The 20,572-nt window shown below is 39.5% G+C and overlaps 1 protein-coding gene across 1 annotated transcript; it reads left to right on the top strand.

Annotated features, from left to right (window-relative positions):
• Positions 1-9,440: 9,440 nt before the first annotated feature.
• On the top strand, positions 9,441-10,304 carry LOC146003478 (protein CFDP2-like). Its single transcript, XM_083141768.1, has one exon. It carries the CDS (start codon positions 9,441-9,443, stop codon positions 10,302-10,304), a length of 864 nt encoding a protein of 287 aa, XP_082997894.1.
• Positions 10,305-20,572: the final 10,268 nt, after the last annotated feature.

Here is a 20,572-nt window from a genome sequence, read left to right as displayed (position 1 = left end):
TTATTACTACTTATATCCCTGTATTTTCAACCATTTTTGCCACTTGCCTCATAATGCCCTGTGCTTAACTTTGGAATTTTGAGTTCTTTCATTTCTATTTTGTCATCTGATCAGTGTGTCACAGACAACTAGTATCAGAAGGACGAAGTGGATAGACTAAATTGTAGATGCCAACTTGGTAACTAGATTTACAAATATTTGACATGTAAGCTGAGACAAAATTCGATATGACCACTTCCACTTGAATTCTATTTTCTTTCTACCATTTTTCGTATCGTTTGTTTACTTCCTGTTAGGGTACAGAACATGTTTTCTCGCTTTGTTTTAAGGTACATAATGTGTAATTTTTCACAGAATATGAGTGTTCCTGGCAACCCTGAAACGCATCGCTTCACGACGGGATATGACGTCACAAATGTAATCAAATGTTGTGTTGGGTTGCCAGCATCCAGGCGGCAAAATGGCCTTTTTTGAACGACTGTAGCACCGAAACTACGCACCAACGAGAAAAATGTTACTGAGAAAAGTTGTTTGTTTTAATGTCCTCTATACGTTTCCGTGGTCCGTGGGCGCCATTAAAATGACACCCTGTATAATTTTATGCGGAATACCAGCTTTCTATTTAATCAAAATATGAAAATTTATATATTTTAAAAATATTGAAATCATTAGAATTCCTTCATGGCAGTTCTTGCAGTGCTTTTATGTAATTTCAAGATTAACATTACATAACTTTATGCAACGTAGTGCCTGCTATTGTGTAATTAAATCTCTTCTGCCTTTCTTAAATATACCTGTACTAATATTAGTTTTATAAATGAGCAAGTATTTTTCACTAAAACCAATATCGGCGATTGGGTGTCAAAACTGAGGGGGGGGGGGGCGGTTGGCAAGGACGGTTTAGTTTTCTTGGTATACAAGGTATAGCATTAAGAGACCAGTGTGGGGGCTAAAGTGACCAAAAATTGGGGGCAACTGCCCCCACGCTGTGCAAATCGCCTCCACTGACTAAAACTAATATGATAATAGAATCATTATTTTTATTCATACAGCATATTCCACTCAAAACATAAAAGTTACTTACCATTGTTACAATGTTTAGTATTTTTAGTATTACAAGCGTTCGTGGACATATTTAACATTTCTGTACATACTTTTCTTTAAACGTATTTGAGACTGACAATCAGAGATTTAGTTTTTCTAAAGATTTCCAAAGATCTGAATTAGCAAACCTAGGGCTATTAATGGTTATATCGTAACACCACTGAGAGTAGTTAAAATATATTTAAAATATCAATTTTCAGATTGTATTATTATCCACTTGCGACTTCAGTGCCACTGAAAGATAGAAAGTCCCAATAAATCTTTGTGCACTGTACTCGACAAAACAACTTATAGTAATTACTATTTGTCGTTATTACTCCACTATTATTACCATTTTATAAATTGTACAGAGTTCCTCCCTAAATAGGATTGCATTTATTTTTCTTGTGGGTGAAGTTTCGATGTAGGTTCAAATAAGCCTTGTGAGTTGAAGAAGGCTTCATTATCAATCGAGGCTGTGCTAAGGATAGGGTTTAAGTGGAGTGGATTTGTGGAGGCTCTGTGTGATTTTCAACTTTTTACTACGTGATTACCGATTTATTATAGAAAACAATATCACATTGTCTTGGGGGAGAGAAGGTGGAGCATCTAAAAAGAAGTCTTTACTTTTTTAACACACGGATATTGTTTTTATTGTATTAATGATAGTTTGTACATTTCTAACTTTTTGAAGACACATTCGGTGGTACCTAAGCACCCCTGGCACCCCCTTCCGTTCACACGCCTATACACGCTGTCGAAGGTTCATGGTGCGAGTTGTGGCCTGTGTTTTCGGTATGTCTTATGAATGTCTCTTTATCAATCACAAATCACATACAATCAACATTCATCCTTATAACAGAAACAAATGAAAAGCAGAAAAAGACACGAGAACCCGAGTACTGACAGAGAACTTATACCAATTTAAGCACAAGCATGGTTCAGAGATGGCAGAGCTATACAAAATTTTAAAAATACAGCATTATGTTACGTATTATCCCAGACTAATAACAAAGTTCTTCAACGAATTATACATTTTTTCATCAGAAAAAGACTTTATGACCGCGCTTCAAAAATGTTTAGATATTTTATGTATCGTCTACATGGTAAAGTGTTTCCCTTTATAGCCTCCACAGATCCGTACATATTATACTCCAGTAGTCAAACCACAGAAGAGAACATGAGACCAAAATGAGATGTTTATAATGTTAAAACGGGGTGGCTACAAGCAAGCAAAAATGAAATTCCCTGACTTTTCCAGGTTTTCCAGGACAATATTTACATTTTTCCCTGACAATTACAAACTAAACTAAATCGATGTTTTTGCAAATAGAAATAATAAACTCATACAGATCCACGTATGGTTTTGTTAAGTACCAATATTATCTTCTATGAAATTGACTTAATTTCTCTATTATCTATGATTTGAATTCAAATTGCAAAATAGTGAATTTGGAAAATTATTACAATTCACAAGCTAGGGAAGGATTACGGAATTTTGTCATGCGCAGTAAGTTTAAAATAAAATACTTTATTATTTTTAAAGTTACGACTAAATGAGATAAGAGTGAAGGGTGATTGATTAAGAAATGCAATTTGTAATTTATCAGTCTCCTTATATATTCTCGGTATTATATGTTAATATGTCCACTGAGGTTTGGAACCCTCTGCTTGCAAGAACCATGAGTGCGGACTCATTTTTCAATGCATAAAGCTACTTCTCTCTTCTCTGTAAAGCAAACAACTTAACTCTTTCATATAAGTGAAACAATTGAATCGAACAAAATAAAGTGTCATATTTCCTTACATTATCAATGGGATTTCTGCTTCAGTACAGTACATCCAAGTGAAGGACTGTGAAACTGACAACATGCAGTTATACCAGTAATGCTGACGAAAAGGGTATTTAGGTATTAGAAATTTAACGCAAGGAATTTATAGAATTGCATTGTATAGGTACCTGATTTAGCTAACCACACATTAAAACAGGAACACTCTAATAATAAAAGCTTCTGAAAGTTCATATACGAGGGGCATCCTGAAAAAAGCTCCAATGGTGCCTATACGCAGCAATAGTGGTCGGAGAGCGACACACACATGCAGGCAGGAAGAAGTGGCATGTAGCTGTAATCTGGTACAGTTGCAATGCAGCCGTTTTAGGACAGTTCTAGGTTAAACATTGCAGGTCTCGTAGTCTCCCACCGACTGCGATGTAGCCTAGATTGCACGCTCAGAATTTGGGACAGAGCCACCAGCAATCGTGTGAGGTGTGCAGGCCGGACATCGTGAGTGATAGTATGGTCAGAAGACGATGGTGCAGACAATTCACGGAAGGCCAATCAAATGTGCACAACCCCATACAGCTGAGTACACGCGGACCCTTTGCATCACTACAGGTGAGAGATCTTGGACCACTCCCTGTACAGCCATAGCCTTGAATGTACTGAATTTCATATCTTTGTTTAACTGAAGAAGTTTCTGGCAGGACAATGATTTGTCAGCTACACTGTGGTAGACACATATCCCATATACCATGGGCATACAAATTTTAGTGCCATGCTACGACAAATGCCAGACCAATGGTGGTGATTATGACGAAAATTAGGTTAGGACTCAATGTTACTAATGCAATAAATTACAACTGATATTCTTGTTTTATTTATGCCTAATCGGTAGGGACCTTGATATTTTGTTTTTAAAATTAGTGTATTTTTTTATTTTTTACTATATGGTGTTATTTTCCCCAAAATTCACATTTTCATTTTAGCGCATTTTCTGGCAAATATCTGAAATTATACCTTCATGGTGTTTTTAAACTACTGTTTCAAATTGTAAGTCACATGGCTTACGCCTCTTGGTGAGAGTTTGATATCTTGAAAGTTATTTTGGGAAAGTTATTTTTCATACCCCTTTTTTAATTTAAAGGTAAGGATTTTAAATAATGGAATTTTCCCCGTATATACTGAAGGGTGCATAATGACCATAAGTGGCGACGCACCCAAAAAATTAAAATAAATCAATCAATCTCACGTGACAGATACCGATATATTATGGCACCAAAAATTGGCATTATCTTTTTTTGACTTGTTAGGGTTACGTTTCCCAAAATTCGCGTTTTTGTTTTAGAACATTTATCTGCCAAATATACCGAAACTTAATACTCCATTGTGCTTTTAAACTATTATTTTAAATTGTAGGTCACATGGTCTACGTATTTTCGTGACAGTTTCATATGTTGGAACAAATTTTTGAGGAAGTATAAGTAAAGTGCTCCCCTGCACTTTTCCATGAAGGTGTATAGGGGTGTGGAGGTAGGGCCCCAAACTTTCTTGATCACGGCTGAAGGTGGGGGTGATGTGATCAGCACCACGCTCCTGGCTACCTTTATCCCTCAAAGTTTCCTCAAGGTACCAGCTTCATATGATGCTGGGTGGGCGCAGGATCAGTTTGAATAGGTGGAAAACATCCCGGTTCTCCCCCGCAGGGGATCGACCCCGGGTCTCTCGCATAGTAGCCAGACGCCCTAACGACTGAGCTCAACTATTACTCGCTCGACAAATGCCGATGGTGCGCACTTAGCTTGGTAATTCAAAACATATCTCGTGCGACAAATACGAAAATGTAGCTCCCGTGTGACGGTAGATACGCACTCGATCTCTTGTTAGAACCCTGCCACTTTGCTCTGTGACGCAAATGGTTTTGATAGAAGTTGAAAAAAATCATGGGAAATACATGATTTAATGTGGCTGTCGGAATTATTCAACGTACGTATAACTCTATAGTTTACTCTTTAATAAAATGTTGGAAAACTTGCATGTTCTATGTACACAAACATGGCCTAGAAAAGACAAGAATGTTGGATTTCATGGAATTCTTCGTTGTTTTAGGACATTTCTTGTAAAAAAAAATCACTAAAAACGCCAACAATTCGCATTTTATGCCAAATTCGCATTATTTCGATTTCGAACGGGCGAAAAATGTGTCCAGACATCACTGCACATTCCTAAACATAACTTCACAGCAATTACAATTTTTCACGGTTTTAGCGTTTGCAAAAAATCAATGTCCCTACTAATTGGAAATTACTTTCTGGCCACCCCTCGTATAAATCAGTAGATGGAAAGTTAAAATTTATCAGGGCTGGCAGAGAAAAGTCTATTCTTGAAGAAAGTGATTTGCTTTTATGATTGAATGATTCGAGTAAATATATTAAAATCTTTACGAATTTATTATTAGTATTTTATTTCATATTGGACATTAACGTTAGGCTATTCAGTGAGAGATTAATGACCATCTCTCGCGAGTTTAAACAGACAGCGTCAATTTCATTGCAATGTTGCAGTAAATTTGAGGTTGGGAGCATGCATGCACTTGCCAATTTTTATAACGTTCACCAAAGCAGCTTTATGTTTCACTTTTTCGTGATAGTATTCAATACATATCCCCCGTTCGGTTGGATTCTTCTTGATATCTAAGAATAGTGTAATGTAATTGTAAACGTATGTTAACTTGTGCGAAACCAGCAATACGTCAGGATGATGAAAGAAGACCTTCATGCGATTTTTATTGGATGTGGCAGTCCATGCAATTTCTGTCGCATGTTGTAGTGAGATACTTTGTCGGGTGGCGATATTCAACAAAAAGCGTATGTATCAATGGAACCTATTTGTTTCAATGTTCCTTCAGTTTGCCCAACAAAATGCCTTACTTCGACGTCCGACAACTATAGGACGGCGCCACCCGCTCGTATCCCCTCCATCTGTTGACAAGTTCCCTTACTACTCCCATACGGACAAGAAAAAATGATAATTCAATGCATTTTCCACGTAATATTTAGAGGCTTAACCTTTACTCCCCCGATGATACCACATGGTATCATCAGAATAAGGTTGTACTGGCCCGATGATACCATATGGTATCATGGTGCTGATTACGAAATGAATGTGCTTTCTGGACCTTCATACTCTTATGTTTGGGTGGAAACTCGACACAGGTCTGGAGCAAGCTGCCCCCTCTCCGCAACATATCCATGCCACAATTCCGAACAGAGTTTCACATTTTAGCTCATTATTCAATTTGTATGGCACCCAGGAACATGAAACATATTTCAATCTCTTGGGAAACGTCAATTCTTTGAAGAAAATACTAAGGTTTGCACCTTCTCCCTAAAATAGCAGGAGAAGAGGGGGCAAACTACATATTTTTATGCTTTTTTTATTGAAATTCGGTCGCCCCCCCCCCCCCAAGCCCCTCTTCCTCGGTCCGGCGTTCTGAATTGTACACGGTTGCATGCTCTGATGTTTTAGCTGCAAAAAAAAAAAACTTATCCGAAGTAGATTGCTCCCATAGTGCCCGAGTTATAACAATTTTCCTCCAAAAATGCAAATTACCTATTTTTTAAAAAAAATCACATTTTGGCTTATTATTCAACTTGTATGTCACTCAAGAACATGAATACAAAAATTCGCGCCTTCTCCCCAAAATAGCGGCAGAAGAGGGGTGCAAACTCCAGATTTTTATGTTTTTTTTATTGAAATTCGGGGAACGTGTCCCCCCCTCAAGCCTCTCTTCCTCGGTCCGGTGTTCTGAATTGTACACGGTTGCATGCGCTGATGTTTTAGCTGAAAAACAAAAGTTATCTGAAGAAGTTTGCTCCCATAGTGCCCGAGTTATAACAATTTCCTTCCAAAGAGTGTTCGAATTTAAAATTCCCGCCGAGAAGCCCGGGCGAGAGAAATTTCTCTCTCTCTCTCTCTCCTCCTGCCATCACTGGTTTCTGGCGCCGTGGTTGTGTTGCGCATAGAAGAGGCAAAAAGTTGAGGTCGAAACTTACGAACGAGATTTCCTGTTCCCGTGCAGAGTTCCATAACGATATCTTAATAATAATAATAATAATAATAAATCAAAAAATCAATGAAGACGAAATTCGATGACATTTCCCTGACTTTTTTTGACACCTCAAATTCCCTGACTTTTCACGGTTTTCCAGGTCTGTCGCCACCCAGTAAAAACATGTATCGATGTCTGTTATTCTTACTCAATTAACACAATTTTATTTGTTAGAGAGTAACGAAGATATAATCGATATATTTTCATTAGCCAGTCACAAAGATTCACATGTGATGAAAATAAGCATCTGGATGTTTTATATCCTCTCAGATATCAAGTCTACCGACACCTACATACACATTCACACACACACACACACTCAAACATCATAAATTTCTTACAGGGGACTAAAATCTTAAGAGAATTATGATGTTTATTAGTGCTCAGTGCTGTATCGTCTATTAAAAAATGGATGTGATATTTTGTGTAAGGAAATTTTATAGTAGTATTTTTTCCTACTTTGAGAAGCTTTCTACCCCTTTACGCTCATGACGGCAATGAGAATGAATGATGATTAGACTAAATTCATGAATGGATATTTACAAAGATGCTTAGATCTCCACTCAAACCCAGAACCACCTGGGGTGAGGTTTTAAGTTGACAACTCAACACGCTCGGACGACATACTATAAAGGTGTACAAACCAAAGCAGCAGTTATCATTTCCACCATTGCTGCCTCGACATGCCAATGCTTTCACGTAACAATGCAATAGCTCGAATTAGATCTTAACAATAACGTTCCATAATTAATATCACCATGGTTTCCAAGAAAACAATGTCCAAGTGATATACACATACAAACGTGAAGTCTACAGAATGTATGAAGGTAAGATTAATATTTTTTTAATTATTAACAATTGCCTATCTACGTTCTAACATGAGTAAACATATGTTGTGTATTATGACTAATATATAATGTTTTGTACTACTTTTATCTCGTATAAAGTGCAGGTTCAAGTGGGGTCACTAATAAGATGACCTTCAAAAATACTTTATTTTTTATTTTGCTTCATGTCTACTGGTGTCATTTATGTAAAAACTGTTCTCTTTTTGTCTGTTACGAAAGGCACACATATGTTTCAAAAACGTAGACGAAAAACAATTTCATGAAAGTATTATCGTTGATTATCGAGATCTATATTCATCAAATGGAAGGTTTACAACATTGTCCCACTTTAGGCTAATCTACTCTCACAAGTAACACCCATGCCCAGGGCGAGATTCGAACCAGGAAACTTTGGTGTTGAGAGCGAAAGTCGAACACTTAACGGGCTCGGGTACCGAGCCTAGTGTTCGAAGATTAGTGTAAAATGAATTATTTATTATTAGGGTAAACTTTATTAATATATTATTTTAATAGGGTGACCATACGTCCCTTTTCAGAGGCCCGTCCCGGTCGTCCCGTCTATATTATTACAAAAAGCACTATTTGTCCCGTTTTATAAAAGTCTAAGTTCTAGGAGTTAGCTTGACAGCCAAGTCTAAATTTGAAAGAGAAAACGTTTCTAAAAAGTGGTAAAAGAAATGCTGATGGAATTTTATAAATAGCGCCATGTCAACATTGTGGCGAAACAGGTGGACTACGTTTCAAGCACTTTATAACAACCAACATGTCCCATTGTCGTCGAGAACATTCGAGTAGACAGCAGCATACTGTTACTGCTAAGTTAGCTCGCCTCTCAGTTTTTTGTTGTTGTTGGTGGTGGGACTTGCGTACTCTGATGATCCACTAGGCTATACCAGCGGTAGCATAGCTACTGATATGGTCTCCCATGCTGGGCAGGCTAGTGGTTAAGAGTCAGACTAAGAAGCATCCTACTGGTCAACGGCTCCAATGGCGGAACAAGACGGATGGCCATCTCAACGTCAAAGGAGGCGGAAGAACCAGGAACCAGGAGGAGTAACACCTCTTTTTAGAAAACCTTGGTCCAGCTGGCACCGGCTGGTAGTACCTTGTAAGGGCCCCTTGCCAGGGTTACGGTGAAACCTCAACGGCAACTATGGCGGAAAAGGAGACCTTCATTCTCATTGAGTATAAATATGAGAAAAAGCCACTGTCTTGTGGAGAGGAGGGATTCTCAAAGACTATGGGAAAATACCCCTACAGAAAATTAGCCTGCTTGGAGGCTCAGGTGGCAGCTCCATCAACAAGATCGGGTGCTGTGGGCCAATAACCCGCACACTTTAAATCACACTATTAAAGAAACATCAAAAAGAGGAAGCCGGACTGATTCTAAGACGACGACATTTGGCCTGAAAAGGACAACGAGAATTGGAATATGGAATGTAAGAACCCTGTGAGAGAGTGGAAAACTACGGCAGGCAGTGCTATTGTCTGAGCATCCTAGGTATAAGTGAAGTGAGATGGTCAAAGTTTGGAGAGGTAAATACCCATGAAGGAGTTACATTCATATATTCCGGAAGACCTGAGGGTAAAGGTGTGAGCCGTGATGGTGTGGGTATATTGATGGACAAGGAAGCAAAAAGGAGCCTTATTCAATGGTATCCAGTGTCTGCGAGGATAATTGTGGCACATTTCAAAACCAATATCAGAAACATCGTTATGATACAGTGTTATGCACCCACAGAAGTAGCAGAACCTGAAGATAAACAAGAGTTTTATAGGCAGCTCAATGAAACAATAAAGAAGCAAAAAAGGAAGGATATCATAATAATTGGAGGAGATTTAAGCGCAAAGGTTGGGCAGGACAACGAAGGCCTTGAGCATGTAATGGGTAAACATGGCTTAGGAGAGCGAGATGAGAATGGACAACTTTTTGTGGACTTCTGTGCTAGCCATGAATTAGTTATTGGTGGTACTATATTTCCTCACAAGAAATGTCATAAGGTAACGTGGGTGTCACCAGGCCATAGAACAGAAAAACAGATAGACCACGTGGCAATTGGACGGAGGTGGCGACGTTCGCTACAGGATGTAAGAAACAAGAGAGGTGCAGACATTGGGAGTGATCATCATTTGGTAGTGGCTAACTTTAAAATGAAAATTCAAGCTCAGAAGAAGAGAATGGAACAGACAAGAAAGCGGTATGATGTTAGTAAGTTGAAGGATAAGAATCTCCAGGAAACCTTCAGGATTGAACTGAGAAATCGGTTCCAAGTATTGACCGATGAAAGTGAGGAGAATGAAACCATTGAAAGAAAATTGATAAAAATCCGATCTCCTTTCGCAGAAGTAAGTGAAAAGGTTCTGGAATTTAAGGATAGGAGGAAAAAAGATTGGATGTCTCTGAAGACCTGGGCAAAAATTAATGATCGAAAAATAATTAAGGAGGCAATGAACTCAAGCACGACAAGGGCAAAGAAGGCATAATTGCAAACAAAGTATACAGAGAAGGGTCGAGAAGTATAGAGTAGTGTTCGTATGGATCAAAGAAATTGGGTAGACAATCTGTCTCTGCAGGCGGAAGAAGCAGCAAAAAAGAGGAATCTTAAAGAACTATACAACATCACAAAAGTTCTGTCAAGGAAACAGTTGCAGAAAAATCGACCAGTGAGAAGTAAAGATGGTAGCCTCCTTACTAATACTGAGGACTAACTGAAACGTTCGAAGGAGCACTTGTCTGCAACCCTTAATCGCTCTGTGGATGCTCAGATAGACCATGTGGAAGACGAAGATGATAATGATGGTGATGTTGGCCGCAGTGTAAGAATTAGGACGGATGTTCCAACAGTAGGAGAGAGTAAACAGGTTCTGAAAGAGGTACGTAATTGTAAAGCAGCTGGTGTCGACAACATACAACCGGAAGTGATGAACAGTGACATAAACACCACAGCAAATATGTTGCAGCCCTTATTTGAGAAGATATGGATAGAGGGAGTGATGCCTAAGGACTGGAGGAGTGGCCTGTTGATGAAGCTACCGAAAAAAGGGGATACATCAAAGTGTGACAATTGGAGAGGTATAGCACTTCTCTCCATTCCGAGTAAGATCTTCACAAGAGTTATCCTAAACAGAATTAAGGAACGTGTTAACTTGAGACTCAGAAGAGAACAGGCAGAGTTTCGACCAAATCGCTCCTGTATTGATCAAATTAACACCTTGCGGATAATTTTGGAGCAATGTATAGAATGGTCATCTCGTCTCTATACAGTTTTTGTTGACTTCGAGAAAGCATTTGACTCGGTCAACAGAAATGCAATGTGGAAGGAAGTGAAACGATATGGAGTGCCCACACAAATTCTTGTTCTTATCCGAAAAACTTACCGTGATTATACATGTACAGTTATGATTGGTGCAAAAATCCGTTTACAACGCGGAGGAGGTACATCGCCAAGTGAAATGAAGACGAAAATGTAAATGTAAATGGAATGACGCACCGTGTCAGAGCTAGAGAATGCCGAAATCGTGTGGACTTCACACCTCCATATGCCGCAAATAGTACTCATAAAGAAGATGCGGCACGATATCCTCAAAGAAAACACACCTGGGCTAGCGAATGATGCACAAATCGCGTATCGAAAATGAATGCGGCAGGGATTCCCCACAAGAAGTGAGGGATTCCCGGGAATACGTATGTCCGACATGGAACGCAGATATCGAATGGGGGTAGAAAGGGAAATGACGGAGGTCACAGCACATGAAGAACATTTCGCCAGGAAGTGTCCGAAAAGCAGGCTGCAGAAGGGGATTCCCCAGAGAAGAGGGGACACAGACATGTGCAAGAGGTGTATGATGACACACACGTACACAAGTAGTATTCTTTATTGACTGTGGAAATAACATACGATACATATCACAAACGTTGTTGAAAATGCCCGCCAGCCACATCTACACACAGACGGCATCGGCGTAGCAGGGACGCTCTGGTATGCTCAAATACGTTGGGCATGTCAGTGATCATCCCAGCAGCGACGGTAACTCGAGAAACGAGGTCCTCCACACTTTCCACCGGGGTTTCGTAGACCAGCCTCTTCATTTCGCCCCACAAGAAGAAATCTAGCATTGTGAGGTCGGGTGACCGAGGTGGCCCCAGAACAGGTCCACGCCTACCAATCCATCTATCACCGTATGTATTGTTGAGTACAGCTCTGGCTCGGCGGTCAAAATGTGCAAGGGCACCGTCATGTTGATACCATACATCTTGCCTGATTGCAAGGGGTACATTTTCCAACAGTTCAGGTAGAACTTCCCGTAGGAACACGCAATAGTTCCCACCGGACAAAGTATTGGGCAACACGTACGGATTGTCCCCGACAATGCCACACCACACATTCACTGTGAACCGTCGCTGAAAATGACTCTCAATGATTGCATGCGGGTTTTGCACATCCCACACGTGACTATTATGGGTATTGAAGACGCCTTCTCTGGTGAATAGTGGTGCCTCGTCGGTCCACAACACTGCATTTGGAAAATTGGGGTTTGCAAGGGTTTGTTGCAAATACCACTGACAAAAATCAAGGCGTAGGGGAAAGTCCGTCGGCTGCAGGTGTTGCACCCTCTGCACTTTGTATGGGTGCATACCCTCCTCGTGCAGCACGCGTAACACATTGGTATGGTGCGTGTGTCGCACACGGCACGGGTGCTGGTGCCTGGAGTCTCCAGTATCCTGTCCAACACTTCCTCCTTAAATTGGACACTGCGCACACTGCGCGGTCTGCCACGATCCCACACCCGAGGTCGTACAGATCCAGTTTCACGTAAACGAGCATCCACCTGTTGAAACAGGACATGTGATGGTAGGCGCCGATTTGGAAATCGTTCGCGATACATACGCCTTCCCTGATGGCTGTTTTGGTGTGTCTCACCGTAAACGAGATGCATATCGGCAAGCTCGTTGGTGGTGTATGTCGCCATTGTCAGGCTCACAAAGGAGCACACGAATACGTACGAAACTAACACGCGTCACTGACAGGCAGATTGCTAGTCGCGTACACTGGCGCGTTGTTTGTACGTACGTATACCAGCGATAGCGGGCCGTGACAGGTAGCATCCCGCTGAGCGCCTCTATCGGAGCTTTATGTATTACTACGTCTTCCGTCGTAGTATTTGAAGCCGATATCAGTACGTGCTGGTCGTTCTCTCACGTGTACGTACGTATTTCATTTCTACGTACAGCCTTGGATACTACTTGTGTACGTCTGTGTCATCATAGTACACCTCTTGCACATGTTGTCTGTCTCCCGTCTTCACTGGGGAATCCCCTTCTGCAGCCTGCTTTTCGGACACTTCCTGGCGAAATGTTCTTCATGTGCTGTGACCTCCGTCATTTCTCTTTCTACCCCCTTTCGATATCTGCGTTCCATGTCGGACATACGTATTCCCGGGAATCCCTCACTTCTTGTGGGGAATCCCTGCCGCATTCATTTTCGATACGCGATTTGTGCATCATTCGCTAGCCCAGGTGTGATTTCTTTGAGGATATCGTGCCGCATTTCTTTATGAGTACTATTTGTCGGCATATGGAGGTGAGGAGTCCATTTTCACACGATTTCGGCATTCTCTAGCTCTGACACGGTGCATCATTCGACAAAATTCCATTTACATTTTCGTCTTCATTTCATTTGGCGATTTACTTCCTCCGCGTTGTAAACGGAATTTTGCACCACCCTGTATATGAAGTGAGGCAAGGTTGTATATTATCACCTACAATGTTCCTGATTGTGATCGAAGCAGTGATGCGAAATGTAATAGGAGGGAAAAGACGTGGTATCCAATGGGGATTGAATAACAGATTAGAAGATCTTGATTTTGCAGACGATTTGTGCTTCTTGTCTGAAGCAAACAAAACTAGCAGATCTGATAGAATGTGCAAAGAAAGTAGGACTTGTGATTAACTCCAAGAAGACCAAGGCACTGAGGATTAACTCCACCAAAATAGACCCATTTAATATTGGTGAAGAGATTATTGAAAATGTGGATAGGTTTACTTACCTGGGTAGTGTGGTGGCAAAAGACGGAGGGGCTGCACAGGATGTTCCTCAACGAATCCAAAAAGCAAATGGCACCTTTGTGAGGCTCTATCCAGTATGGAAAAACAAGAAGATATCTATGAAGACCAAACTTCGTATTTTTCGAAGTAATGTTAAATCTGTACTGTTATATGGGTCTGAGACATGGAAGGTAACAAAAACGGTAACTCTAAACTACAGACCTTCATCAATCGCTGCCTGAGAAAAATTTTCAATATCTTTTGGCCAGAAGTGATTCAAAACCAAGAACTTTGGAGAAAATATGGAGAAACCGAGGTGTCCACACAAATAAAGCGGCGAAAATGGAATTTGATAGGTCATACGTTGAGGAAGGAAAATGAGGCTGTCGAGAGAGAGGCACTAGACTGGAACCTGCAGGGAAGAAGGAAAAGAGGGAAGCCTAGACACACGTGGCGAAGATCTGTTCACGCTGAGGCCTTGGAGAAAGGAAACAGCTGGAATGCAGTGAAGAGAATTGCCGTCAGAAGGACCAGGTGGAGATGCATTGTTGATCCTCCATGTTCCACCGGGAACAATAGGAATTAAGTAAGTCAAATAAACATGGCCAAGAAGCGTACTACATGTAGTTTCAATACGGGCCTTCAACAAAAATTTTAATTCCTGCGTTTTGACACAATGTCAAAAGACCAATTTTCCGTTGTGTTAACACCATTAAGCCTGCATGACAACAAAAAACTCAAAATGCTGACAAAGGCAGAATTTATTTTATTTTAAAACATAAACTAAATGAACTGGAATGGGGGACTGAAGATAAACAAAGAATGGAAGAAGGTGTTAGAATGAGTGGAAAGGATAAGAGCGAAGGAGGAGAATAGAAGGAAGAGGAATGAAGAAAGAAAGGATAAGGAAAGAGAGCTTAAGATAAGGAGTCCAACCACGTTCCAGATGAAAGAAATGTTTATCTAAATCGCCTGTCAGGTGAAACAACAGTTGACAGGGGAAGGCCACCTGCTGGAACACCTGGAAAGGAATTTTCCAGATAATGAACTTTTTAATCTTGTGTCTGGAGGGGAGTGATTTTTGTGTATATATATCTTCCTGTTTTGTGCCTTATTTCAGTTATATTTGGTAAAGAGTCTGAAGAAGACCTTGCTAGAAGGTTGAAACGTAACGTTTAGTTTATGTTTTAAAATAAAATAAATTCTGCGTTGGTCAGCATTTGGAGTTTTTGGTCCCGTTGTGTGTCAGATATGTGGGGTAAGTTTTTCGGAGAGTTTTATGAATGGTTCGTGAAGAATAAAGTTGTTCTCAAGAAGATTGGTTCTTCTAATAAATACTTCTGGCACTCCTCAACTTCTGCGTAGGACTAACATCAAAGGTTGATCAGAAGAAACGAGAACACTATGTAAGTCGTACTATTATTTATCGTTTATGATGTGTGATTTATTAAATCTACACTTTAATAAATAATAGTACGTTAATAATGACAATACTTTTATAATTCGGAATAAACAATTTTTCAGGAGCGGGTAAACTGACTTCCTTCATGTCCGGTTTTTGGGTCAAAATATTATGGTCGCCCTATCCTTTAGTTATTCTTAAAAACCGCTTCTAGTAATAGTACTCGTGGTATAAGGTGCCTATATCCATCCCAAAAATAAGAGCGAATATCCTAGCAGGCCCACCTATTAACGAGAAGGTTACATAGACTTTATGTAAACATAGGAATGATTTACGAAATATGGCTCTTTAACATGTGAATATCAATATCGTTTTTGGTTGAATAACATTCCTAGAACAACATGCTAATTTCAGTGTTCGGAAAGTTACTTTTAAGAGTAACTAAGTTACAGTAACAGTTACTTGACTCAAAAGTAACTGAGTTACAGTTACTGGTACTTAAGAAGTAACTATAAGTTACATTTACACAAAGGCGCCAACTTAAACTAAATTTTGGCGGGCCAAGGTAAATTTGGGGGTCAAGATCGGCATAATCAATACTTTATATATTTTAATACACATAAAATGTGTCATTCTACGTGAATTTTTGGGGCGAGGGTAGAAAGTGCCTTGCTCTCCTCTCGCCCAAAGTCCGTGCCTATGCATTTGCAGCTACTTTCTACGAGATATTTTCCTGCACAGAAACTAGACACAATCAATTATCATTAGCTATAATAAAATAAAATAATATATATATATATATAGACTTACACGTGTTTTATTTATGTTTTTGGTAAGTAATAGAGTAAGATGGGGAAAGACTGCGCAGTTTATGTTCATTATGTTTTATTGAAGTTATGAATCTAGTAACATAGGGAAAAGTAACATAGAAAGCATTATTCTTTGCCAAATACAGTAAATTTCCGAAAGCTCAGTAAAAATATTTCAGCAGAAAACAAACGAAAAGCATGAGCATGCAAACGCACAGCCTTACCCGCAACGGGGGGTAAGACTGCGATCACGTTCGGTAAGAATGCGCATCGTACTATCACTTTCTAATCAGAGTCACATTCGTATGAAGGTTCTATAAAAAGGAACACAAATCCCTAAAGAAAGTTCCTCTTTCATATGAGAAGCATTTGTCGTGCCATCCTCCCATGTGGCACAGTGAATCAAATCCTCGGTTAGAGGATCCCTAACACAAATCACAAATGAAGGTTCCTGTTTCATACGAAGTGCAGTTTTCGTGCCACCATTTATCACATGTAGCACACTGAATCCAATCCTCGACTGGGAGTTCGCTGTACTTGTCATGACAACCAAGGTAACTGTACTCTTTGTATTGACGTTGCCAGCTTGATACGTCTTTTTCAGCAAGGATGTTCTTTTTCTTCATCATACCAATAGCTGATGGCGGTACCCCATCAAGTAGTTCTGCTTTCATTCTCTTCCGTAGAAAGATGAATGCAGGAGGAATGAAACTTCCTGACGCGCTCATACGACATACAGTACCACGTTCTCCACTAACAGCTTTCTTAACCGATCCTTTCTCCTTCACACTTATTACCTTTGGATGTTTCGAAGGAACTGTGCTTACACCAGATTCATCCATATTGAATACACGACATGGTTGAAATTTTTGTCTATCCAATAATTACTGCAGATTTGTAAAATATCTGTTATGCTGTCGAGCCATTGCACAATGCAATGAAAACGAATACACAGGTGGACTCGGCATTAACACAGCTACCTCTGTGAATCAACATAGTGATATTCTCTACATTTACAGTGAATAAATTCTAAGGAAACTTAGTATCAAAATAGATAGTAAACACCTTAAAATTCTTCTCGCTCTCCTCTCTCAGCACAACGAACTGCCAACATGTCTTCACCAACATCCACGGCTACCTCCCATCTTAGGCGAAGTGACGGTTGAGCAGTGGTGCCAACCGCGTATGATTTTCACCAGAAAAAAAGCGGTTCGCAGTCTTACCCGACGCGCAGTATTACCCTTCTCTACTCTATATCTTCATATATTAATATTATGACAAGAAAACAATAAGATGGAACAAACACTGAGGTCTTCGTGTGCAATTACAAACGAATTAAAAATATAGCGTGCATGTTTGGATAACACGTTATGCTATAATATTGACTTCTCTAGGCTTACTACGGTAATAGAAATGGAAAATCATTAGAAGAATTGGGTGAAGGGACACTTAGGAAGGAATATCCATAGTCGTGCGCAGATTAATTTATTTGGGGATGTTTTAAGGAAGTTTCAATGCCTATCTGGATAATGTTACCCTAATTGATGTAACTTCATGTTCCTCTTTCACAGAAACTTATAGGTATACGAGAATAAAGATGAAAATGTTAACATTATTGTCTATATATTCGTTATAACTTTAGTACAGGTTCTCCTCTCATTGTGAAGATATTTGTATTATTTCAATAATGAAAGTAACCAATTGAAAATCAATATCCTTACAGAATAACTCGAAGAAACGTAATACAATACAATGCTATATCTCTAAAGATATTATCAGACGGATTCCTATCATTATCTAAATCAGTAGGTTCAGTCTCTACACGTTGTCTAATGTGTATTACTTCATAAAATATGATGCCGTTCCTCGTTACTTGATAGTTAAGTAAGAAACAATAGGCGATAACTATACTAATGTCCATTTGACCACATAATACGATCAGGTGATAGTAATATTTTTGATGTCAGAGACAACTGGTTTAAGATAGAAAATAAACTAACCTTAATGTGACAGGATTCAGGGGTGCCCATCCCCCCCAAAGCCAATGGCGCATCCCTCCCAAAATCATGTCATGTGTTTCACTCAAATCATATCATTCGCGCCCTTAAACCATATCGTAATCCCCACAAACTATTTAATTACGACAGCGTGTCTACCGAAAGTAACTTTTTCCTTAGCTTTACTGAACATTATAATTGATCTGCCCCTCCTCCCTAAACAGGGGGGCCATCACTCAAGACCACACCTAAAATCGTTCATCATAATCGAGAATATCGCGTGGATCCCACTCTATACTGTAGGTTCAGTCCCGATTAGCCTTAGAGTGCATAAAGTGGACTTAAAAAAGCAAATCAATCAATCGAGAATATCGCTTGTCTTGTAATGCAGCTTTAGTATAAAAACTTCATATTCATCTCATTAAAGCGCCAAACACACATCGCAGCAACAAATTATTGCGAGCGGAGTGAGCAAGAAAATTTTTACATCCATTTCTTTGCAGGCTTTTAAGAATATTAATTTAATGGGGTGTCAATACTTTCTTAAGATCCCGAGATATTTAGTCTTTTCCTTTTCCAGCTTTTCCTTTGACACATTCGGGGTCGAATACGTGTGGATGCCTTAACGCTAAATACAATCTTCAGACTGTAATGTTCGAACTCTCTCTCTCCTCTACATAAATTCCTTGACAATCTAAGATTTAACACTTTATCAAGAGCTTTCTATCTCCCCCTCTAAATTTCATACTCAATCCTACCACCAAAATTTCCAAGCCAATTTAAGACTTACTGTTAATTATGAACAGTAGATATTGTCTCCTCCAAAAAAATAATTCTCAGTCTCCACACCGGAATTTCCGCAACAGTCTAAGACAATAGTAATACACAAGAATTGGATATATCTTTCAATGTAATGCTCAATCCCCCTCTAACTAAAGTACTCGCCATACTCTAAGACCTAGAGTTGGATACTGCCCACCCCCCAAAGTTTAATTCAGAATCCCCCCTCAGAACCCACGTGTCAATTAAGGCCTAATATATAGGAGTTCGATACCCCCCCCTTTCGATAATGCCCTAAACACTTCCATTTCTTCATCTAATAGATTAAATATGGTGCATTAAGGTGTAAAATTTTTACATATATTTTGAAAAAGATATTAATGTTGAATTTTATATTATTTGAAAGGAAAAAATATCCCACAAAAATGTTGAATTTTATATTATTTCAAAGGAAAAAATATCCCCCAAAAATGTTGAATTTTATATTATTTGAAACGAAAAAATATCCCCTAAAAATGTCGATGGCGCAACCTGCGCGATAAAATTCCCCTGTGGGCACCCCTGCAAGAATTTATCAACAACAAAATCACGATAGCAACAGGTTAAACTTGGCAAATTTATCAACAAAAAAATCACACGAGGAAAGGATTTCTGTTTGTTGCTTTAATTTTGGACACTAGTGTATGTACACCTCAAAACACAATAAATACAGAGAAGTAAAATTCGATTGGCCAGGTGGTCTGTCTATGCAAGTTAAATAATCGAACGTGAAGAATGAACTAAACGTGACTTAAACAATGAAGGTAAAAATATAGAAAAGTGTAAATTGCTAGATTGGTTCGATATCTACACATTTTCTTGACGGGTCCGACTGTTCGTTCTGGTCAAAAAGAAAACCATCTACAAATAGCAATTACTATAAAACAAATAGACATACACATATAATGTTCAATTAACTGCAAACAACCAGCAGGCACGTATCCAGGAATTCCTTTCGGGGGGGGCTCAACACCAATTTTTTAAGGGGTATAGTAAGAACCTCACAATTGTATGTTTAAGACCACTGGTTGCAATTGGGTTCCAAAACGGGGGGGGGGGAGTGCGAAGGGCGTTGCAAGGAAAGTTTACTTTCTCTTGGTAGCCAAGGCTTAACATTAAGAGGCCATAATTTTGAAACAGAAAAATAAAAAATGGGGAGCAACTATCCCTTAAATCGTTGCCACTGTAAGGCTATCATTTTAATCAGAACGTGAAATCGGAACATTTTTTACCACTCGACTCCTCTGTTTCCATGCATTAATAATGTGTGCCGGAACCATCTCAGTATGTGTGTTTGTCCATTTCTTCTCATCAGGTATAAAAACATCTATGGTATCTTTGAGTGTTTTTACGAAGCTGTTACACATGCACGGGATGGACAATCCACTCGACAACGCGAGATTCAAATTGTGGGTTGCGAACTGGACGCAGACAGCTCTCGAATATTTCTCTCTGATTCGAGTCTGAACACCACTAACGTGTCTTGTCCTCCCATTTTTTCAGCTCTTATAAAAGCCGAAACCCACCAAATTGTTCAGATTCAGGCCTTAGCACTCACAAGTGTTCAAAAATGCCTGTCACAGCTTCCGCTGTCTTGTTATATATTGGCACGAAACAAAGGAAGTCTTCTCGAATACAGGTGGATCACCAAACAATTAATGCATAATGAAAACCCTTCC

This window comes from Lepisma saccharinum, chromosome 20 (genome assembly GCF_977018435.1).
Source record: "Lepisma saccharinum chromosome 20, izLepSacc3.1, whole genome shotgun sequence".
In the NCBI taxonomy this organism is placed as follows: domain Eukaryota; kingdom Metazoa; phylum Arthropoda; class Insecta; order Zygentoma; family Lepismatidae; genus Lepisma; species Lepisma saccharinum.
The sequence above is the reverse complement of the archived record's forward strand: the minus strand, read 5'-3'. Positions and strand labels throughout refer to the sequence as shown.

What these genes read in the sequence shown, in the direction of transcription:
- LOC146003478 (XM_083141768.1), top strand. Translation starts at nt 9,441, where the DNA reads ATGGACAAGGAAGCAAAAAGGAGCCTTATTCAATGGTATCCAGTGTCT.